The sequence below is a fragment of the Armigeres subalbatus genome, chromosome 2 (assembly GCF_024139115.2).
Source record: "Armigeres subalbatus isolate Guangzhou_Male chromosome 2, GZ_Asu_2, whole genome shotgun sequence".
NCBI lineage: Eukaryota > Metazoa > Arthropoda > Insecta > Diptera > Culicidae > Armigeres > Armigeres subalbatus.
Genome location: NC_085140.1, coordinates 235,624,376 through 235,649,747, shown reverse-complemented (window position 1 = coordinate 235,649,747; position 25,372 = coordinate 235,624,376). Strand labels below are relative to the sequence as shown.

Below are 25,372 nucleotides of genomic sequence, written 5' to 3'. Positions count from 1 at the left end.
ATTGAGTGAAAATCGCTTATGCCGGGAATTGAATTGAAGTATGCCGGAAAAGCAATCGCTGTGACTGAAATACGTGCTACACCTCTAAATTTAAGCTTTTTCAAACGAGGTTTAGCAAGAATAGCTATTTTTCAAGCAGAAGTGAACTCCTTTGCAATGTTACACGGCCCACAAAATTCAGGAAAAGTTGTTTCATTTCATAAATATCAATTAAATAATGCAGTCGTACGCATGTTAGGCCGGGAATGGGGTAAGAAACCCTATATAGATTTCAAATATGATTCGTGTATTACAATATAATGCATGAATATATTTGTACTTACCGTTCAAAACAATTGAGCTACTACTGAATCAGGATTTCTTTCTGTGAGGTAGTTTTACATATACAAACGAAGAAAATTTGATTAAAATGATTTTATTTGGACTAATGCGTTCCGTAAATATAGGAAAATTACAGAAGATACATTTTGTTTACTTTTGGTTAAACTGAGATTAGTTCCATTAGCTGTTAAAATTGGTGCCGGATAGCGACTGCCCCAGACAATCCAAATAATAAGTTAGAATTTAAAACAATAATCAAAGACAAAATCCGTAAATTAAAAACAAAAATATCAAACTTAACAGGTAACCAGTGCGATATAAGAATAAAAATATACAGAAATGATGATAATAATATCTGTTCATATATAAACTTGTTGATTACAGGAAACACAAACTAAGATAACCAACATCTGTACACAAATCACTTACTATACACAATGACTCAATCTACAAAGACAACGTCACTCTCGTTCTAACAACATTGCGCTTTTCAGCAAGCCAATTACTTTGTTTTGTTTGTAATATTTTGTTTTTTAGCGGTTCTGTTACGTACTTTTGAAAAACTTCTTCTACTCTACTTCTGGGTGTTCATGACGACCTGCATTCTAGACTGCTGTTGACTTTGCTTACACTCCTAAAATCGATTAATGAATGGTACTATAATTGAATAGAATGTTTTTTGAATTAAATCAGTTCCACGTTTCCGCAGTGATGTATTTTGTGTATTCTCGTGTACGAGGGTGTGTTAACGTTTTCATGTTTATTCTTTACTCGTAAGTTAATTACTATATTCCTCCCTTATCAAGTAATCGTTATTCAATAGGCTGTTTGCTATGATATTTAGTATCGGAATGCTAGCACAGTAGGAAAGGAGGTTCCGTTTTTGTGGACGAGGACCTGACTCAACCTGGGAGACTCATCAAGGGAAAGAGGAAATGATAATCGACTGACAAATTGGGACGCATTTTTCTTTGCAATTTCTGATAAGCATTTCTATTGGTCGATCCAAATATTGACGCGTGGGTGCCCATGTGTGTTTGTGTATGTGTGTATGGTACAAAAAAAAACCTAACAGGGCAATGGGTAAGGCGGAAACTATTTTGGTTAGACTGGTTCCGAAACGATTACAAGCAAGCGAGAAGTAATTTATAAAATACTAGTATACCAAAAATGAATAAATTTTGATACATTTTATTGCGTATACAATTTATCTAGGAAACAAATCGGTTCTCCAAAAAAAAATTGTTTGTGTTTAACATAACATGTTTCCTATTACAGTCGACTCTCTACATCTCGATATCTTTCCCTATGTCGATGGTTTGCTCAGTTCCTCCAATCTACGTACATTTTTGCTTTCTACATCTCGATAACCTTCCTATCTCGATATCTCTCTATCTCGATGTGTTCTGGTCATATTTTGTTCAGGATTTTCTCTCCCTATATCGATATATTCAAATTTCTAGACTACTAGACCACCTTGGGACAATAACAAACACATCCGAAACAAGAAATGACATTTGTGTTGTTGTCGTTTTTTATAGCAACCTAGCTTTTATCGTTTCATTCCTCGACCTCCCCTTATCTCGATGGTCCCTTCAATATCGAGATGTGGAGAGGCGACTGTAATTGAGCAAACCGTAAGAAAATAGCACAAATCGATCTTTTCATTATCGAAAGATAATGCTAACTTCGTGTTCAATAATACAGATGAACAAGATTTGAAATTCCGATGCAAAATTTACGAAAAACTATTTTACGAAGAGATTGAATTTTGATTTTCATTTTTTTCTTATCGTAAATGTATTTTCGTAAATGAAAGTAATTAGTAATTAGTAAGTTTTATCGTAAATGAAAGTAAAAACGAATATAAGTTAGCAAAAAATGAGTTTGAGTGATGCACGGTGTCGTACAAATCCCAACTTTTTTTATGCCTCTATTTATGAGACTTTCAGTTCTAGGCGTCTCGGCAAATGCCAACTTTTTTTTATATACACTAAATTCTTTTTACACGATAGATGCGTGCGTGCAAAAAGAAAATGGTGTAAAAAAAACGCGTTACGAAAAAATGATGCACAGGTCTTCTGCCAATTATGATGCTACATATGATATACTGCCCCAGTTATCCAAGAATTTCATGGAATAAAGCGTAAAGCTCCACATGCATAACCGAAGAATATGCGGACTGGTTGGAATATACTACATGCTCTTTGTGGAACATTGAATAGAATGTGTTCACTACAGATGTTCAAAGTCATCAAAGAAATGTCTGAAGTAAGGCCTTAGGGTCTACACGCGTGACCAAAGTTCATGTGGACCGTTTCGAATATGCTGCATGCCCTTTGAGGAACATAGAATAGAATGTGTTCACAAGAGATGTTCTTAGTCATCCGAGAAATCTCTCAAGTAAGGCCTTAGGGTCTACATGCCTAACTAAAGATCATCCAGACCGTTTTGAATATGGTACATGCCCTTTGTAGATTATAGAAAGAATATGTTCACAATAGATATTATTAGTCATCCGAGAAATCCCTGAAGTAAGGCCTTGAGATCTACTGGCGTATCCAAAGATCATTCAGTCCGTTTTGAATATGGTACAGTGATCTGCATAATAAAAAGTCCACTTGCCGTTTTTCATACAAAATGGTCAACTTTGGAGATCTAGATATCGATTGCTTGTTAACCAATTTTGCTGAAAATTTGATCAGAGCTCAGATATAACTTGAATTTTACCACACCTGAATTTCGACCATATTGATTCATAGGGTAAAAAATTATCGCGGTAATACCAAAACGATATTTTTGGCAAAAAATTGATTTTATAATACCTTGAAAACCACAACTCTTAGTGTACAAGTATATTCAGCAAACTTTTTTGTATTGCCAAAATACGCGTTTTTGCTGAATAAGTCATCGGTTTACAACCTATAGAATTCAAGATATTACATTCATTTTGGTATTACCGCAATAATTTTTTACCCTATGAATCAATTTGGTCGAAACTCAGGTGTGGTAAAATTCAAGTTATATCTGAGCTCTGGTCAAATTTTCAGCAAAATTGGCACACACTCAATTGATATCTAGATCTCCAAAGTTGACCATTTTGTATGAAAAAACGGCGAGTGGGCTTTTTATTATGCCGGTCACTGTATATGTCCTTTGAGGAACATAGAATAGAATGTGTTCACAACAGATGTTATTAGTCATCCGAGAAATTCCTGAAGTAAGGCCTCAGGGTCTTCACGCGTAATCAAAGATCATTCGTGGGTTATAGAATAGAATTATATCCTATGTGCCATAAAAAAAAACATGTTACACATTTAAAACTGACCGATAGATCTCTGGTTACGCGTGTAGACCTTAAGGCCTAACTTCAGGGAATTCTTTGATAACCATACTGATACGTCATGAACGCATTCTATTCTGTGTACCACAAAGGACAGGTTCCATATTTGAAGCTGGTCAATAGATCTCTGGTTACGCGTGTAGACCTTGAGGCATGATTTCAGGGAATTCTTGGATGACCATACCAACATGTCACGAACGCAATTTATTCTATTTACCACAAAGGGCATTTTACACATTTAAAACTGGCCAATAGATCCCTGGTTACGCGTGTAGACCTCAAGGCCTGACTTATGGGATTTCTGGGATGATCATGTCCATATGTCATGAATAAATTCTATTCTGTGTACCATAAAGGGCATGTTCCACATTTGAAGCTGGCCAATAGATCTCTGGTTACGCATGTAGACCTTGAGGCCTGACTTCGGGGAACTCTTGGATGACCATATCCACATATCATGAACGCATTCTATTCTGTGTACCACAAAGGGCATGTTGCATATTTGAAACTGGTCAATAGACATCTTTTCACGCATGTAGACCTTAAGGCCTGACTTTAGGGATTTCTTGGATGACCATGAACATATGCCATGAACGTATTCTATACTTTGTATTTCGCTTTATTACAATCTGGCACAAAATAAAATTATAATATGCTTTTTGAAAATGGCGTAACTTCGAGAAAATCGTGTAAAAAAATCGTTTGATATAAAATTGTGTAAAATCAGAATTCAGTGTATTGTACCGCTTATAAAAAATCTACTCCGCTTATTTTTACTCGCAACAAAAAATAAGCGCCAGATAGTCGCCTAAGAAAAACATACCTCCAGAAAAAAGCTACTTTGTTATTTTTGAAAATTTGGCCGTCACATCGTGGATCCTGGCGTTGAGTGCTTTAATAGCACGTGCTATTTGTACTGCGGATGAATTATACACATCTATGAGATCCCGAAAGATCCCGAATATCACAGGAAGGAAAATAAAGAATCGTTAAGTATGCATCGATGAATATGGATTATTGGACCGAGGTCCAATCGATTGCGTATTCAGATATGTTCACTGAAAAGAATGATTACGAAAACAGGAATTAGTATGAGCGTGATTTTGTGTTGGACACGCAGCGCAGCAGGGAGTATGCCCAAGGGCTTGACGTTCCCTCTCCAGGCCATCTGTGAGTTGTGATGCTTGCATACGATGTGGTGAGGTTTTACAGCACGCAGAAGAATCTTGCAAGATTAAGACAACTATTCAAATTGTTGCATCAAACAACGCGAATGTTGTTGTTTCAATCTTCAATGTTGTTGTTTCAGCATGTTCACATGCTTAATTCAATTGAACATTATTGTTGTTTCAATCTTGCATCGCATGATTGAAACAATAATAATATCGTTCTTCTAACAACCATTTCATGATTTGGAAAATCTGTATAAACTGATCTACATAAATCATCCTGTCTACATGAAGTAAGCGCGGTGCAGAGGTAAAGTGTACGACTCTCATTCCCCATGTAACTAGTTCGATTCTGCTTCTGTCACTTTTTCCTCTTTTGTTGTTGTCATTATATTGTCGATAAAGTAGTTTCACAGCATTTTCGAATGTAAAAACAACCATGAATATTGTTGTTTTCTGATGTATTATTTGACAGTGACAGCTGGAAAGCATGGTTGAAACAAATATATTCGAGAGTTGAATCAACTATCGCGTATGGTTGATTCAATCCTATTTGTGATTGTATCAACAATACATATTGTTATTCATTGTATCAACAATAAATACTGTTATTGTTGAATCCGGTTGATTATACCGTATTTTTTTTCTCCGTGGTGGGTTCTGTTAAACTTCTTGTATGCTGCATGTATCCACTGTCTCCGACGAGACAGGAGGTTTGCGCAGCTCCAATAAGCCGCCTTTGAAACAACCATTACGAACGACATCGCCTAGGCGACGAATAAAGGATCACGAATGGAAGACTGGAACATGGAACTGCAAGTCGTTAGGCTTCGCAGGATAATCTACGATGATTTACAACCCCGCAACTTCGACGTCGTAGCACTGCAGGAAATCTGCTGCACAGGACAGAACGCTGTGGTACCACCAACGAGCTTGGAACCGGCTTCATAGTGTTAGGCTAGATGCGTCAACTTGTGATTGGGTGACACGCAAGGATGTGCAAGCTGAGGATAAAAGGCCGTTTCCTCAACTATAACATCATCATTAATTCCACACGGAGGGAGACCCGACGACGAGAAAGAAGCGTTTTATGCAGAGCTGGAGCAGACATACGATGGATGCCCACTGCGGGACGTCAAAATCGTCATCGTCTACATAAACGCCAGGGAGGAAATGTATTTATAATCAAGAAACGGAAAACCAAATCGACCACGTTCTAATTGACGGTAAATTCTTCTCTGACATCTCAAACGTCCGCACTTACCGCTGTACAAATATTGAATTCAACCACTACCTCGTTGCAGTATTTTATTCTCATTTCATAGCATATCCATTCAATGACACATAAACGAAACCGAGGTTAACCGGGTTCAGTGGCGTAGCCAGAAAAGGGGGGGGGGGCTTTTCTGAACATTTTTTTTTCGAAAAAAAATCTTTTAAAAATTTTGTCTCTGGGGGGAGGTTTATGCCCAAAACCACCCCCGTGGCTACGCCACTGACCGGGTTTAACCCTTGGCTCTTAACGGGCAATTGTTTCTTAGCAATATTTCCCTCTAATTTCCCAACATTTATCTGCATTCTAGGTATTATTGTTGAAAAGGAAGCATAGCCCCCAGCAGTCATCTGTTGATTTCCTGTACAAATTCAATCAATGGACTTGTTCGATCTTCTCCGAGAAGTACTTGAGTGTGTTCTCAAACGAGGTACCAACAGCCGTGGAAACTGAGAATGCTGTGAACACCGCTCCAACTGACAACCAAACTCTTGGCGTCATTGACATTGACGCAAGGATGGTTATTAGTGCTTCTTTTTCCGGGACCCGATGGATTTCCCTCGGTTCTTCTGAAAAGACATTTGATGACCCCGATGATTCTTTTTTTCCAAGCATCTATCAACAGTGGCATTTTTCCGGTTCACAAGAAGGGCAACAAACGTGATAATAATAACTACCGCGGTCCGCGGGATCTCATCGTTAAATGCTGTTTCTAAATTATTCGAGCTGATTATTTTGGAACGACCAACATGGCTTCACGTCTGAGTGATCGTTATCTACTAATTTGCTCTGACTAACTTCCTGTAACCGATAGTATGTCACAACGTGTGCACACTGATGTGATTTACATAGATCTGGCCGCTGCATTCGATAAAGTGAATCACGACATTGCGATTACAAAAGTTCAAAATTTATTAAGTTCGGCATTAGCGGTTGTTTTCTACGATGCGATGGTTTCATTCATACCTCACAGAGGAAGACTGCTGTTATCCTGAGACTCTTGTCATAGGAGATAATTTGCTCAAAAATGATTCCTTCCTATTGAAGTCTTTGAAAAAAGTTGTGTGCGGGAATGAGTTAAGGCACCACTATCATTCGCAGGCGATCTGTCACTGAAGATTGTTGCTTTCTCGAACAGCAGCTTGAAATGTTCGCAGATTGATGTTCAGTAATTTTTATTTGGAAGAAAAATCCGATTCACTCCAGCTATCATTTACTGAATGCAGACATTGAACGCGTGGATCATTTTAATGAGTTGAGAGTGATTTTGGAATTCCCAACTCACATTTAAACAGCACGTATCGTATGTTGTGGCCAAAGCTTCCATCTATCGGATCCTTAGAATCTCCAAAAAATCTCCAGTTAGCTTGCTCTTCGTACATCCATAAATTGCGTAATGCTTAGAGGCGAAGGAGAGATTGCCCGAACAATCCAAACAAATTTTTTTAATGATCCATACAAAAAGTGTTGGGGGTGGTGTTTGGTGCTGGTGCTTCATTCAAAATAGCCAATGTTTGCGTTACGTAATTAATGGATCTTCCCATAGGTCTACGATTCTGTTCCTTTTGTAACACATTAAATAAATAAATAAATAGATATTTTAAACTGATGCTCTGAACATGAGATTGAATCTAAAATCGTTATACTTTATTTATATATTTTTAAAAATCTGCAAGAATGTAGTTTTACTGTAAAACCCGAAGTCCTTCTTATAATTCTCTGCAATGGTATACTACGGTATACTATTCCTAGAGTATTTATTTTATTTTCAACTAAAAACTTTGACAGAGGGAAAACCCGTTTGCATCCGTCCTCAAAGAGGCACTTGGATTCACGTTATAGAGGAAATGTGAAATTAATGGCTCATGCGATAATACGCATGTTACAAATTTTGAAACACATCCCAAAAGAGGTTTCTTCGATTCTGAAAAGATGAAAAACAAAAATAGGATTGTAATCGCTTTCGAACCAGTCTAACGCACATGCCTATTATACTCAGATAATTGTTACTTACCAAAAGCGACAAAGTTTTGTGTTGAATCTTTGGTGGTTACTATTTTCTTTCAATTCTTCAATAATATGTTATCATGTTCTGTTACTTCCATTAAAACTTGCGCTTTCTATGCCACAATTATGCCTCTTTCGGAATCGTCTTCTCCCTTTCGAATGTTTTTTTTTTCCTTTTCGGTTAGGCCAATAGATAAGAGATTGCTGTTTGTTAGAGTTTTGGTTAAAGTACTTCCACCCGCAAATACAATGTGTATAAATATTCTGAGTTGTTTGTTTCAACGACTTTAGCAAAAAAATTACGAACTCGTTTGTTCCGACATGGCTTACTGTTTCTCTAGCGAATAGTGACGTGATTTTTTCCAAAAACTCTTGAAGAAACCCTTCTTTTTCTGCGTAGTCGGCGTGGTATGCTGCGATGAGTGCTGGTGCTGATGATGTTGCTGCTGCTGCTGCTGTTGCTGTTGTTGCTGTTGGTAGTGAAGGGGTTGGTGATAGCCTCGAGAGTCGGTTACTGGAACGGAAGAAAATGGAGATAAAGGAAGTTTATTGGTGGGTGATCAATATCGAAAACTATGCCATTTTTCACGGCGTGGTAGCTGGGAGGCATGTGGTTTTCGTGGCCCAGGAATTTCAAGCTGCAGACAGACTGACTGGCAGAATCGAGCGGAGAACGTTAGAATGGCATGCGTGATTGATGCGTGTGAGCATTTCTCGGTTACGACGCAACGGATGTGCAAAAATGACGTATCTCTTTGTCCGTTTTCTCATTCGCCGGATAGGATTTGGTATTTAATAAATTGACAAAAACTTATTTAGCCGAGATTTATATACCTAGACCTATATAGACGGTACATCAACACTACACATATGCCGATGTGATCCATAAAAATATGACAATCAGTTTGAAAAATGAGTCGGATTTCTTTGTGTCTCATTACGTCAACACATACTTTAAATATTTATTGGTATCTTTTAAGAAATTAGAAATAGTCGAGGCCGGATTGAATCCGAGTGGGCCAGGAACTCTAAAAACATCATTCCCATCATCGCTTTGTAAAATCATGAAGTTTGAGGTGAATCAATTTAGAAAATGGCCATTCCGTTGGTCCCCGGATTGGGACCGATATGGCCGGATTGAATCCGAGTGGGCCAGGAACCCTAAAAATATCATTCTCATCATTGCTTTGTAAAATCATGAAGTTTGAGGTGTCGCACAACCTGTTTTGACTTAAAATTGTAAATGGTCACTTATTCCGTTGACAACTGACCCCAACGGAATCTGAAATAATTCTGTAACCGTACTGTGGATAGCCTAGAAACTAGTATAAATCAAAAATTGGGATCCATCCGGATGGAATGCAACTTGTTGCGAAAGAATCGGTCAAGAAATGCGATTTTTACAGCAGTTTAGATTTTTGAAAGCCCTTAAAAACAGACGTTGGTGACGGAAAGGTTAAATAGACTAAAACTAAACTTAAATTCAGCATGCATATGACCTAGAAGAGCTATAAGCTAATAATGTAAACAAGCTTGCCACAGCCTACAGACCAGTTAAAGCTGAAGCTAGAAACTCTTATGTAAAGGAAAAAAGTTTGTTTTAAATTCTTCGAATGCCTTAATCAACATTGCATCAGTCGAAGGCTGCATGTAATCGAAATAATATGGTTGAACAGCTTTTATCGAAAAGATTGTAACGGGTCTTGGCAAAAATGTGTTGAACACTTTTTCTATCTATACACAAATTGCCTCAACCATCATATTTCGTGGAGTGGAGATGATTTAGGCACTCCAGCGGCTAAAAACACTACAACAGTACGGTACCACGGGTTCATACCGTCTATATCTAAATTCTGAAGCCGCAGCACGGGAGAGCAATCTTATCGACCACTGCCCAGCGGCTCCACTTCGTGCTTCTTCCACCCGATGTGCTTAACTTCTATCGTCATCATTCACAATCGGCATTCCAACTAAACCATCATCGCTCATTTGCTGCTCCGTGCTGCTGTAGGTAAGTATATAAAACGAACCTATTTGGGCGAAAATGATTTACTGACGTATGATTCACACCTTATTCCATCTTCCCATCCACCCCGATGTGCATCGTATAAATATGGAATCGATAAAATTTCCTCTGCTTTTTTGGACGTTCAATAACCTGCTGTCGCAAATGATTTTTTCGCTGGTGCGATCAAGAGGCATTCATTTGTCGATACGCTTTGAAGTTATAATGATTCGCTATAGTGTTTTAAGCTGCGATTAGTTATTCCGCAGTACGGTAAACGAACTAGCTTTTGCCTTAACCCAAATACTGTGATGCTTATTGATGGATTCATTATTTCAAATTAGGAGGTGTTAGTTTATCTGCAGTTAGACTTAGGTTTTGGACATTGTGTTGTAATAGTTGTGAGGCTAAAACAACTTCCCACAAAACTTTTCAAATTCACAACCGTGTTTCTAATCTATAGAAATATCGGCAGAATAAAATGCTCCATTGCTTTCTCTGGTCACAAAATTATGTTTGTCTTATAGGAAATTAATAAAGCACTCAGAGATGATCCAGCCACAGTACATTTGATATATTCCATTTGTTTTCGTGATTAACAATGCGAAAAACAACAAAACAAGTTGAAGCATATTTGTTTGGGATGTGTTAGGTCATCCAAACTGTCTTTGGGTTCAGCTTGCGATCTACAGTAGTAAAGGAAGAATCCGACCCTCTTGAAAGGAGGCTCTGAGAATCTGGAAAGGAGGCTCCTGAACCACTCGCAAGAAGGCTTCTGAGACTTTTGAAAAAAGACTTCCGAATCTCTTGAAAACAGGCCTCTGAACCATTTGGAAAGAGGCCTCTAAGGCTCATGAAAGAAGGCTTCCGAGCCTCTTGAAAGGAGGCTTTCGAATCTCTTGGAAGGCTGCATCTGAGCCTCTTGTAAGGAGACCTCATAACCATTTCGATGGAGGCCCATAAGGCTCTTGAATGGTGCCTTCCGATCATCTTGAAATGAGGCTTTCAAACCTCTTGAAAGGAGGCCTGTAAATCATCCGGAAGAAGGTCTCTAAGGCTCTTGAAGAGTTGCTTCCGATCCTCTTGAAAGGAGGCTTTGGGCCCTCTTGAAAGGATACTTCCAAGCAACTTGAAAGAAAGGTTCGGAGATTCTTAGAAAAGGCTTCCGAGCCTCTTGAAAGTAGGTCTCTAGACGATTTAGAAGGAGGCCTCTGAAGCTCTCTAAAGCGAGCATCTTGAAAGAAGGCTTCCACGCCTTTAAATAAGAGGCTTATGAGTTTCTTTAAATGAGACTTCCGAGATTCTTAGAAAGGGATTTCGAGCCTCTTGAAAGAAGGCTGCTACATGGCGACGGCACGAGGAGTAGTTCCTGCGAAGTTTAAGTTTGCTTTTTGGACAAACTTGCAAAAAAAACAGATGATTTTGGCAAGAGATATGCAGCTGTGGAGCAAATACCTTAGTGTTTGTGGCGAATAAGACGATGGACTCGATGGATTCGAGCTGTACAAGGAGGAATGTCTCAAAAACCGCGGTCTACCTTTCATAAAGACCATAAAGGTCCCGTGAAGTTTTGGCCAGATTTGGCGAGTTTCCACTACAGCCGAGTCATCCAGTGGTACTGCGATAATAACGAAGATTTCATCGATAAAAACATAAATCCACGCATCTACTCACAGCTCCGGCCCTTCGAGACATTTTAGGCAGTAATGAAGCGGAAGCTTAAGAAAAGTGGAAAAACAGCTCGGGACGCGACTCAGATGACCAAAATGTGGAACAAATGTGCCAAGGAAGTTGGAGGAGGTGTGCAACTTTTGATGAGAGGAATAAAGAAGAAGGTGCGAATTTTCACTAGAAACAAGAAGAAATGATTTGTATCAATATTTTTTCTTTAAAGTACAGTGAATTACCCTTGTTTTGATGTATTAACCTTATTTGTACGTCAATCCGTTACCGAGATACAGATGATTTTATTATTCCGGATTCTAAATGGACATAGCTTATTAAAAAAGGCTTTCAAGGCTCTTGAAAGGAAGCTTACGAACCGCTTAAACAGGCTTCCAAGCTTCTTGCAACAGAGCGATTAGGCTTTGTTATAAGCTTTTTACATTGGGTGGCTCCTAACCATTAAATACTAGAGTTTAGTTCGGAAGCATATACAAATACATTTTCTTTTCTCCATCAGATAGATTTAGATTTTACGTCAAGGATTTTCAAATTTTGTACCTTCATCGTTTTGTTCTTCTAACCTTTCCTAAAGTCCTTCATACACTGTGGTAGGCAAGATTGGCTAAACTTTGATTTACTGATCGCCATGCATATTATGTACGACACGAAGTTTTAGAATAAAAAGTCAAACATTTATCAGAAGTTTCAATAAGTTTGTATTGGAATTGTAATGCATCCGCCATTAGGCATTTATGTCCGAGGTACCCCCTGGGGCCAGCGAAGGTACCCCCAGGGGTACATGTACCCCAGGTTGAGAACCGCTATTCTAGAAGATCAAGTCCCGAACAGGATAATCCAGAATATTTAAAAACTATCTTTCGATGTCTTTTGATATTCATGTAGATGTACTGCACATTGTCGCACTGCCTGCTCTTCGATGCAGAAATTAGTTTTTTCACTTCGCGTTATCCCGGACAAGCAGGCGTGCCCAGAACCATTAAGATCAAACGCGCACCAATCAATTTTCGGCACATTGATTTTTTCACTTTACGTTCCCCCGGACTAGTTGGCGTACAAAACAAAACACGAGTTTGGATGATTCAGAATATATTTTATGATCCTGTCATAAAGACGAGTTTCGTACTTTTCCATTTAATTCTAACACGTTGTATCTTTTATAGATATACATTTCTGTAAGAACGTATACAGTGTCTCGTACTTGATTCGACTTGCTATATGTGTTACGATGTTTTTGTTTCAAAGTTTCAGGATTGTCCATGGTTAAACACATTACAAACAATCGCAGCTGAAGATCTCAAGTCCTCAACTAAAGAACAATTTGGATGATCCAGAATATATCAAACTATCTCACGATATATATTGTCCTTCCAGAAAATCATCTACCGCTCAAGACCACCTTTAGACGGGGTACTTTGATTATTTTTTATAATTTTCAATTGTTCAGATTTCAAAAAGTTTTTGATGTCGATCATAAACTTAAATGCATGTTCAAATTTGGTTTAAAGTAAATTTTCAAAAATCTACACATTAATAAAAATTTATTGAAAATTGAGTAATTTTTTGTTCCTCCGTGTTTTTGCTCGTATACCTCTGAAGAGGGAAATATTTCTAGTTTAGTATTTTTCCACATTAACCTTATGCAATGGAAGGCTATAGTGGTGAATGATACACTTTAAAATATTTATCCAACTATTTATACGAAAAATAAAAATATAACTCTGAAAATTTGAAAATTGCAATAAGTCGACTCTGAATGAGAATATTTGAACTCTAAATATGTTGAGAAATGAAAAAAAGATGAATGTATTCAAGAAATTACTTTATTGGATGAAAAAGAATAATTTAGATAAGATACAATCCATAACTCCCCGGCAATTAGATTATTTAGAAATAAATAACATGAATCTACGAAAGGAAGAAACGGGGACGGCCGTACCAACCGTTTCACATTCAGGGGAAAATATGATTGACGAATCGACCCTCTCCCGGCCTCTCGCAATAGTTTTTGTATGTATGATTTAATTCTTTTGTATGAACTGTAACGCTTGATCTGACTATCTATTTCCCCTACAATGTAATTTGTGTACGGTACCTAAGCCAGGTACCTATAATAGACTATAATATTATAATAGTGAGAAATCTTCTAAGCGGGTCATTAGCACTCGAGCGCACAAGCTGTTGTATTTTAAAGAACTTTTGAACCACTGAACCGATTTTTAATGTGTTCTCATGAAACGAATGCTAAAAAGCGCTACTTTTGTGAGGAAATACGAAACCATAAATTTCAATTTGATTTTATATGGCTAATTCACAGAACAATTTGATTCTAAGAAAAGGTATTCAACAACTCCTTTTTATGAAAAAACTTTTTTGCCTTCCTCGTATACTAAGTATACGTAAAGACTATATGATCGCTCCAAAAACAAACTTTTTATAGAAGGCCCGGAGACCCATAGTGTTATATACCGATCGACTCAGCTCGACGAATTGAGGTGATGTCTGTGTGTGTGTGTCTGTGCGCACCCACCCAAAAAAAAGTGTCACTCATTTTTCAGGTACTTATCCTTAACCGATTTTCTTGAAACAAGTTGTATTCGACGCAGAATACTGTTTCATTGTTTCCTATTGAAAATTGGCCAGATCGGACTATGGGCTCAGAAGTTATGGCTTTTTTTTCAAAGAAAAATTGAGTAAAAAAATATCACTCATTTTCAGGTACTTATCCTTAACCGATTTACTCGCAACAAGTTGCATTCGACGCAGAATACTCTACCATTATTTCCTATTGAAAATTGACCATATCGGACTGTGGGCCCGGAAGTTATGACCAAAATGCCATTTTTTATAGAAAAAAATCTTCGCAAATGTCACTCAATTCTCAGGCAGTTATCCTTAACCGATTTGCTTGCAGCAAGTAGCATTAGCCGCAGAATACTCTCCCATTGTTTCCTATTGAAAATTGATCAGATCGGACTATGAGCTCAAGAGTAATGGTCAAAATACTATTTTTATAATGCACGAGAAAGGCACCATCGCCGCTAGGTGGATTTATCAGGGTTTTTGTGAGATATTGATTCTTTGACCACCTCTATATCAAAATTGGTCAGCTTAATTTAAAAAAGGAACGATTTTACCAAATATTGCGAAAATCCGAGACATGGAATATGTGTTCCACATGGGATTGCTAAATTTTTACGATCTTCATTCAAAAATTAATACGATCTTCAAACTGGATACGATTCTCGGTGCCGGTCTAGACAATATTCGGTTTGGAAGTTGTCTCGGAGGTGCCATGGCCCGGGCCCCCACAAAACCTTATGCACCAAAATTAAACTTTTTCTTACATTTGATGCGCTATCCAAAGACCATGAAGCGATACTAAGACAGCTTTAGAAAATCATTTTAATTGAAGAAAGTGAAAGCTAGAAACAGTTTTTTTTCGGGACCGCCCTATTTGAATTTAGAATTTTTGTCATAAAACATTACCTATATGAGATAAAATAAATAAAAACTAAAATAAAAACTTCCAGAAAAATTGAGATAATTGCCAATAAAGAAATCAGGGTATAAGTACCGTAATCCTTGGGGACATTGACCATTTTATTGTTTTGTAAATATTAGGTACATCACTACTAGTTGAATTATCTGCGTTTCAAACAAAAAATTTAAAACAAAAGATATGGAACAACCAAGAAAATAAAATTACTTATCACACAATTATAAGTTTATGCTTATTTTTTTGTTATTATATTTGTTTTGAGTGTTTTTTTTTGGCAGCAATTTTGACGAAAACTAAATGAAAATTCATCCGAACATTATACGTTCAGCAGTATTTTGTATATTTTCAATGGAAAATTTCGATTTCTTTATTGATATTTTTTATAACTGCAATTTTTGCTTTTATAAGTGCTAATTATTTTTTGTATTGAGAAAAATTATTTATTATTTATGGAAATTTTGTATTATTCATGGAAATTTTATATTTATTTGTTGCTTATAATCTATTTTCTTTATTGGTAATTTCTTAATGTTTTATGTTTTTTTAATTCTTTATGGAGATTTTATATTGCTGCCTAAAATTAATGTTACCAACTATCTATCTTCTTTTCTTCTTTTTTTCTATATATAAAAATAAAATGGTCTATGTTCGTATCCGCATAACTTGAAAACGGCTGGATGGATTTTTTAATTCCTTCAGTCAGTGTTGGAAAAAAACTCAAATTCTCAAATCTCATCCACAATTTAAACCAAGCGCAAGGCAAGCCCTACCCGATGGTCCAGAGAATCGTCTATGATTCTACTCACGATTTGCAACATTGCGTGATTTCTGGGTGTTTTTATTCGTTAAATTAATAACTTTCTTCACTATAACAATGGGTAATAAATCCATACGTAAACATAAAATACGCTTCGAATGTGTTTTGACACTTTTTGGAGCAAAATCATTTTTCGGCGAATAAGCGGAACGATGCGATTCTGCGTGAAAAACTCATGCGCGATGCTCTCCCTGCAGAATCGCAAGCGAGTCAGCTCGCACATGAGGCTTCGGTGATGTCATGGCATCATGATTTGATTATAAATAGTCTTCAGTAAATACAAGTTTGTATGAAGCGTAGTGCTCTTCTCTTTTGCTCCACAAGAAAGCGTAATTGGGTGAGTGCCCAGAGACGTCGCCGTACAATCACGTGATTCGAGTTCGAACCCCAGTGAATGCCAACATTTTTTTCAATGCGTAACGAAGTCGGCAAAGAAGATTCAACTATTTTGGTCGATAAAACAGTGATGAGTGATAACTAATTGATAACTAAGTTAGTTATTTGAGTCAATAATATGTATAACAAAATGTGTTATCAACTTGGTATCAGTGATAACTTAATTTGTTTTCATTTAGTTATTCCAGGAGCAAAATTCTGGTATCATTTTTGTTATGTTGGCTGTTAATTCAGCCAAAATGATAACAAATTCAGTTATCAAAATGTCCGATAACCGGATAATAGAATTTGTTATCAATAAGTTATTCATTTTTGCTCGGGGAGTGAGATTTGAGCATGATTCTATCAACACTGCCTTCAGCAGATATGTTCGTTATCATTTCCGATGGGTTTATATTATATTTTCTCATGCGAAAATCTCGAGTAGGGTTGAGTAAATCTTAAAAAAACTAAAATTTAGATTCGCGCATTTTCGCCTACTATGCAGGACAACGTCTGCCGGGCAGACTAGTATGAGATAAAAATGCTTAGAATTATGTTCTCTACAACTTTGTAGAATAGTACGATCCCCTTATTGAAAGTTTATAAAACTATAAAACTTTCACAAAACTTGTCACGAAAGAGCCACACTTATGACAATTTACACAAAAAATATCTTTTCTTGTAGATAATTTTTTTCGAAGATGTCAAAACTCTGGCGCTGATGGTTTTTGAGTTATCGGATTATGTCGTTAACCCTCTATAACACAAATTTTTGTTTTCGCCCAAAATCACTATTTTGCTTTCTAAAATCGACCTAAACACGGTTTGGGAATTAAAAAATTTTATTTCGCAATTTTGTCAATTTCACACTTTGATTTTTAAGAATTTTGGTTTTCAAGTTTTTTATCCAATCAAATAATTTCTTGAATCTATTAATCTTTTTTGATTAATCTATATATTTAGAGTTTGAATATTATTATTCAATGCTGACTTATTGCAATTTTTAAAGTTTCAGAGTTAATTTTTCATTTTCCGTGTAACGAGTTGGATAAATAATTTAGAGTGTAACATTCACAACTATAACCTTCTATTGAATAAGGTTAGTTGTAGAAAAATACTAAACTAGATATATTTCACTCTTCAAAGGTATACGAGCGAAAACACGAAGCAACAAAATATTACTCAATTTTCAATATTTTTTTTATAAATGTGTAGAACTTTGAAAACTAACTTCAAACCACATTTAGGCTGTGAACCATTCCAACGATTCGTTTAACTTTTAGTTAAAATTTGACAGTTCGATGGTTATTTCGCCGTGGTTATAAATAATCCTGCTCCGGAGCATGGTTAGATTTGACAGTTCAATAGTTAAACTTTGCTCGCGAGAAAATTGGCGCCAAATCTATTTCGTTCCGAATAACTATCAATCTGTCAAAACTCAAATGGGTCCGCTTTGGAGTAAAATTTTAACCTCGATGGGAAAATAACCATCGAAGTGTCAAATTTTAACTAAAAGTTAAACGAATCGGTGGAATGGTTAACAGCCTTAAACATGCATTGAAGTTTATATTATTGATCGACATCGACATTTTCGAAATATGATCAATTGAAAATTACAAAAAATAATCAAAATACCCCGTCTAGAGGCGGTCTTGAGAGGGTTATATTCCGACCATTGTGCAGCACTGGCAAACCGACTAGAAGAGTATAACAAATACTGACTAGCATAAGAAAAACTGACAACTTTAACACATTGTGATATTTATTTCTCACTAGCTGACCCATCGAACTTTGTCTCGCTCAAAATTAATTAGGGGAACTGCCCCTGGACTTCATCTCATGGCTCCGATATTCATCCCATCAAAAACAAAGCAATGGAAAGGAATTTGGTTCGTTTATTATTTTTGTGATTTTTCTCAGCAGTGAGCACGCATGCTGACAAAAAGAAGCGACGTAATTGGTGCCGTATTTCTTTGTTTAGCGATGAGATGAATATATGTTCAGTGAGATGGTGATCGGGACAATTCCCCTAGTTAATACGATTTTTTTTGCATTCTCAATTTTAGTTTTGACGTTTACTCTGCGGTTCGATTTCATTTGGCCCGATGAAGTATTCTGAAGAGGCAAATGTAATCCCAGAGTAAAACTTTATTTTTCTTTTTCATGCCCCAAAAAACCCCTACATACAAATTTTTACGCCGATCGGTTCAGTAATTTACGGGTCTATAGGGGGAGATCCCCCAGCGCCGGACACCTCCCAATACCGGACACTTCTTAGAACGGCACTTGCAGAGATCCCTTCATCATCTTATGTAGTACAGAAGAAAGGTATTGAAAAGTCCTTTACCTGCATGGTATATCAGATCCTCATTTTGTAAACTTTTTACAAAATTTGAAATTGAACAAAAATGTCAAAAACTTTCATGTTTCGCCTTACTTTAGAAGGTTTGAATCAACAATATTAAAATCAATCGAATGCATTCTGATTGTGTCGAGATGGTCAATATTAATCATATTTTAAATAGCGTTCACGATTTGTTAGATATATAATGTATATGTGGTGCAAAATCAATTTCTGTATCCGGTAGCTGTCCCCCGGGTCCGGACACTGAGTTTTTTATGTGATCAAATAGCCATTCTTTGCACCTGTTTTGTTAAACTTACTTCAATTCAATTGTTTTTTCTTGCTAAGGTATCAGAAAGCCACAGAAATAAGCAGAAACAAAATTTGAGGATGTCATTGAAAATGGTGGGAATTTTGAATAGGATATAAGAAATTTAGCTGGAGAGTCAAGTAAGCTCTACTAACACGTGTTAATATCTACAACTTGAAGCAAGTTAGAAATATTACTATTCTAAATGATGTCTTTACTCATGTAACAAGAACTTGGTCATATTTGAACATGATGCAATAGTGTCCGGTACTAGGAGACGCTTTTCTGAACCGTGAAAATTTTCATCAAAATTCAACATCAAAATACATCGTCCAAAAACGTATTCAAATGATCAAATATAGTTTGTATGAATCATCAATGATCATATTTTGTATATATGGTATACAAGTGAACATAATCCGGATGATTAGAGAGTTTTTCTTTAAATGGCTTATGTGTCCGGCACTGGGAGATCTCCCCATAAGGGTTTTCATAAAATTTTATTATTAGTGGCCATTATCTTTCAAATATTGTAACAAGACTTTATCATACACACTTAGTTCAGCTCGGCATTTTTTTTAATCTTTTGCCAAGAACCGCACAGTCGAGCGCTCGATTCGTTATTTTTTGCTGATATCTTAGCTGTAAAGCAAAATAATCATACGTCCATTCAGCCGATATTTCAGCTAACGAACTTGAACCGAGCACTGCCGAGATCGGTGAAAAATTTTAAGTGTGTAATATGATTCAGGCAATGCTTAACACCGATTTGCCCCAAAGCAGGCAATAATAAAGGATGTAGCTAAGACTCCCAGCCATAGATTTTATGTGACTGATTTGTAATGGGCTTGGTTTTATTTTCTTGAAAAATAGTCTTGTTCAGACAAAAACCTATCAACCCCTGTAAAAATCCAACTACATAGAAAAATATATTTTGTATCTGATTCTGCTATAAATTAGTTATTGTTATATTAAAATTCATAATAAAATATGTTATTTTTGTGATAAAATTTTAAAGATTTTTGTTACGACTAGTGTAATTTTTATATAAATTTAGATAATTCAACATCCTGCATCAAGTTTATAACAAATTTTGTTTTCGAAATTAAGTGTAACATAACAACATATGTGGATATAATTTTAATGTGACCTTTTACTTGGGAAACTTTTTTCGGGAAGAGACCGGGTATTTACACACCATTCTTTTCCAATGTGAACGCAACAACTGTGTTTACGTTTTTGACAGCTTCACTCTCGAGAAAAATAACGAATATAGAGGTTACACTCTTGCCCCAACATTAACAAGTTTAAAAAATTAACTTCCACCGCTGTTAAAAAACTGGCAGATGTTCAAAGTGGCCCCAGCGCACAGAAAGAAGGTTAATTAATTGTTTGCTATTGTAAATTGGTCCGATCGGAAGTTGCATTTTAGAATTATTGAAAAAGCCATTGTTTTTTTCCCAAGGGTTCGAAAAAAAAAATTAAAAAAACAAAAATTCAGAGACGGTGGCAATTCATAGTAATTAATGCAAAAACATGCAAAACGGTAGAAAAACTGCAATCTATTCCTCTTAAGTGCTTTTTTGACCTTTCTCATGTGCATTTTTCAATACATTTTAAGATACACGAGAAAGGCATCATCGTCGCTAGGTGGATTAATCAGTTTTTTTTTTAACAAATCAACAATATATTAAATCAAGAGCCAGTCCAATCGGCCACGTTAACTCGTCTGTTTGCATCATTACTTGTTGTTGTGTTCTGCATTTTAAAAACAGTAAATAATCATTTGAAAAAAATATAACATTTCAAGTGTAAAGAACAGAAAGACTTCTGGCACTTTTTGAAGGGGAACTAGCGCGATTCTTTCTTGTAGATTCGCATGGTAGAACTTTCCGAGACTCATTCAATAAATGTTGAATCAGTTTGTTTAATAAATTCTTTATTAACTCTAATGTCGAACGAACTTATATTCAATAGAGTGTTAATGGTAAAACTTGATGTTTATTAGCCGTTCTCTTCCACCCGAGCGACTTAAGCGCAAAGAATGTTGCTTTCATTGCTTCAGCTTCATGAGCCGATGATGCGACCCCTTTTTGTCTGTTAACTAATTTTCCTTCATGCCCACTCCAAGCAAATATGAGAGCCGTCCCATAAAAATCACGTTCAATTATAATTGGTGATATGGCAGATGTCGTAGCAGTTATCTGCTAGAACCTAGTGCCGTACAATACCATACCGTTTTCAATACCATACCGTCAACTGTCGCTACTGCTAGTTAGTACAAATCGGCGCTATCATTGTGGGGCAATAGGTTAATATCGTCGCGCCCGATCCCGATCCATTTAAAGACTTCTCAATCTTTACAACGTAGGTAGATCCCCCCTGTTTAGGATAGCATCACCTCACCACCACTGTTTCCAACGCAAATGTTTGGTATCTGTTTTACGGTCAGATCATAATCGAATTTCCGTTATGCTTTAACATTTGGGAACAACCTATACCACAATTAAATTTCAATAAAGCTATTATATATTGAAATAAATGAAAATGATTTTTGTAAAAGTTTTCAACTAATAAATCGAATTACACGAAATAACAATTTTCAGCCCTGTTTTTAATAGTATGAGCTTGAGACCGTTTCTCTTCCAAGTTAGTGTCATTCAAGATTTTTATCTCAGTGCATGGGATATTTTTGAATGCCATTCCAGTGTTCAATTTAATTGAACATTCTGTTGCCATCACTTAAAAGCCGTAATTGGTAAGCGTCGGCTCGGTGGTATACTGCAGAAGCTTTCCACCGACGATGATGGAAATAATATTAAACAAGACACTTGAATCATAATTGAATTCCATCTCCCATGGTAGGTAGGCACGAGAATATCCTTTGTTACGGTTGGGGTGGAATACGGTTGAAGGAAGTCTTATCGCGTTAAACATGATTCACTTTAACCCTGTAATGCCCAACACCGCCTTTAGAAAACTTACAGTTCAGGATTCATTTTGTGATTTTGAATTCAATAAAGTTCGAAGAGAAGTTAGGGTTAAATTGCAGGTAATAAGAAGATGAAGATTCAATCAAATAAAGATCTGCTATAAAGGTTAATTATAGCAAGAGGCGTCTAATATGCATTGCAAATAAACATTCAACCAGCATCTTATGGCATAGCAACAACAATTTATGACTATTCATAAAATTCTTAAAGTAATTTGCAACTACATTTACTACTCCAGGAGCATGAAAAAACTGGGAACTCTTGAACTGTGCATTGTAGGGGGACAGATAAACCCGCCCTAGTGTTGATAGCACAATCTCGATGGCATACTGATGGGAGAATAAAGTCGAGGACAACTCACTAAGTATCATTCCTTAGACAGTCATCGCCAGCATGGTCGCGCCAGTTCCACACCGTGACAGGAAGAGGAAGTCATCGATGACGATATTCAAACGACAAGACGCATGCGACCCTCATGTCGTATGCTCCATGAAGCGCCGCTAAATATTGCCGCTGCCGATTATTTGTACAATTTATTAAAGTGATCGAAACTTTGCCTCTCCCTCCCTTGATTCACTCGTTAGGAAAAATTCTCACGTCCAGTTTCATTTTACTTGCAAATTTGCAAACTTCACTGTATGAACACTCGATTGATTGGCCGTGCCGGGGTATGTTGAGTGCCTCGTTTGATCGGGCTAGACGCTTTGCCGTGGAATCAGTCAGTGGCGGCGAGCGATTCACTGACCAACGATGGCGGCAACGACGAGTTAGTATGTTAGTAAGCACGTGGTTAGATGGAAGATGTAAATGGAGAAATGAAAGGAAACTTGATTCGGATGCTGCATTGGTTGGATGGATGGTTTACTAATTCCGGTCACGTCATTTATACAAACCATTTGATCCGTCCCATTATAGCCGGATTTTCTGCTAGTGTGGGCATTGTCCTGGGTTTTACGAGTGATGTAATTGATGAAACTTTTCTGGTCTCGAGCCGGATCGATCTCGACGTCGTTTTTCTTTCCCACAGCAGTATGAGTATGTTTGTAAAATTAGTGTTGAGCTTTCCGATAAATAGTTCTTAAATGTAAGAAATTGCTATATTTTTTGTCTCCAAGTAGTAGTTAGGTGCATATGCTTTGCATTACACTATCAGTTTTCAATAAGTAGTCCGATCTGTTTAGCTTTCATCTTCAGTCGGATTAGGCTTCCTCCATCTTCTAAAACGTAAATGTTGTCGGCAAAACCATTAGCTGAACGGACTTTTTGAGAATCGTACAACTCATGTCAATCCTGCCTATCGAATTATCCTCTCCAATGCGATGTTGAATAGCTTACATGAAAGACCATCACCTTGTCGTAACCTTCCGCGCGTTACAAAGGGACTTGGGAATGCTCCAAATTCAAACTACACACATCACCCAATCCATCGTCGCTTCGATCGATCGTGTCAGTTTATTCGCGGTAGTTTTTTTTCAAGTTTGTTTATTTGGAAGGCTCAGGCGTGTATAACACTTTACGGAGCCACGGTTCTTTTTGAAATGTACAATCGATGTCGATTTTATTATTAAATTAGTAAGAAAAGGATATAAGCCAACGTACTCGTGGATGGACGGGACTTAGGATTCGGAATCGGGGAGTTTCAGCTGCACATCCGGGTATTTGGCGTCTGGAAATTGCGCGGTAGTTGCTACAAATCCAACTTTTTTTTATGGGACACACAACACCCCCAGATAATTGGTATGAACGCGATTGGTATATAACAAGTCTCCGAGCCTACTTTCAAAAGTTTGGTTTTCGGCACGACGCCGTCGACATTTTTGCATCGGCGCCAAAAATATGTCAATCATTTTGTCGTCTGTAAATGCATTCAATAGAAACAGTAAAGCTTTTTTTGTTTTTATGTTGTTTACATTCATCTAGCAGTGAAGTATGACCACTGGCGGCGTCTGTTGTTCTTATTTTATAGAGTACCACTTGGCGCAAGAACGCTGGCTTTGAGGACTACAGCGCGCTTGCAACGAGTGGTGCCCACCTCTGACTCCGTCAGTGAGTATGATCTTCCTTATGGTAATCTTCATTCTTTGATTATTACTTACTAATTTTTCCGAAAAGATGTACTTTGTTTGTTTACTTCGACTATATAAATTTGTCATCGGATCATGTTAAAGTCCCTGGATAATGTTTAGTAATATCAAATGAAGCAGATCTAATAAATATGAAATGCAAATCAACCACTATGTTTCTTAATAATTTTAACATCCGAAAAATGCGTATGCTTTTATGGATCTGTGTGTTCATCAAAGTCTCTTATTTGGAAGCGTAACATAATTTATGTGAGGTTTGGCACTCAAAACCATGATTTTTTTTTCTAGCATTTTTAAGCAAACTTCACCATATTGAAACAAAAATAAGTCACGATTGCGTGAGTATGTGTTAAATGTTTTTTTATGGGGCGTATTAAGGAAACTCCAATTTTTCCAACGCTGACAATTTTGTTGCTTGGACTGGTTTGGAACCTAATCAAAAGTTTTATTTTGTAAAACATATTATTGTAAAAATGTAGAAAAAAGCTAGGAATTCATATCATGATTATGGATCACTTGAAAACAGTTTTATATCGCTTGATATATCCTCATTAATGATACCTATATTGATTTTCATCCTTAAAAATATTATAAATCGAGAAAAACATGATAGAACGTGAACATTTTTCAATGCACAATTGCTATAAAACTAGCATTGAAATTATGGTGAAGTTTTGACAGCCAGCATCACTCACAAGTAAACAATATTATTTCAAAAATCCCACGGCAAATTAGTATCACTATTTGAGAGTTCAAAAACGAAAAATAATATGGAAATACCTAAAATTTTTGTTTTTGACTTTTGGCCAGGATTTGGGCTGAAATACTCCTCAGTGCGCTGTTCAAAATCTGTCACGCCGCTAATCTATAGTTAATAATATCAAAATTAATCATCCTTTCCAAAAAAATAATAATAATAATACATTTGAACTATTTAGAAGTATACCTTGGGGAAACCAACTTGATTTGGACCCCTACACATGTTGGAACCTCCTGTCCACATTTTATTGATTTTTGACAAACTCAATGCTGCTGCAAGAGGTGTGCACCGGTACTAAAATCACCGGCGAGGGCGTTTATTATAATGTTGGTGGGCGATGGCTGCGTTTTCGCAATTTTTTGTCCGGCGGTGGAGGGGATCGG

At 36.8% G+C, this 25,372-nt stretch overlaps 1 protein-coding gene across 6 annotated transcripts in view; it reads right to left on the bottom strand.

Moving 5' to 3' along the window:
- Window positions 1-402: 402 nt before the first annotated feature.
- The window catches only part of LOC134211909 (mucin-2), a 358,556-nt gene continuing 333,586 nt past the window's right edge, over window positions 403-25,372 (bottom strand). For 5 of the 6 annotated variants that reach the window (XM_062689292.1, XM_062689296.1, XM_062689298.1 and 2 more), the window contains 2 exons: window positions 8,121-8,627; window positions 403-8,030 (listed from right to left, as the gene is read on the bottom strand). In XM_062689292.1, coding sequence (XP_062545276.1) covers window positions 8,440-8,627 — 188 coding nt within the window. In that variant the 3' untranslated portion in view covers window positions 403-8,030; window positions 8,121-8,439. The remainder of the gene's footprint in view (window positions 8,031-8,120; window positions 8,628-25,372) is intronic. The other variant, XM_062689293.1, reaches the window with a different exon arrangement.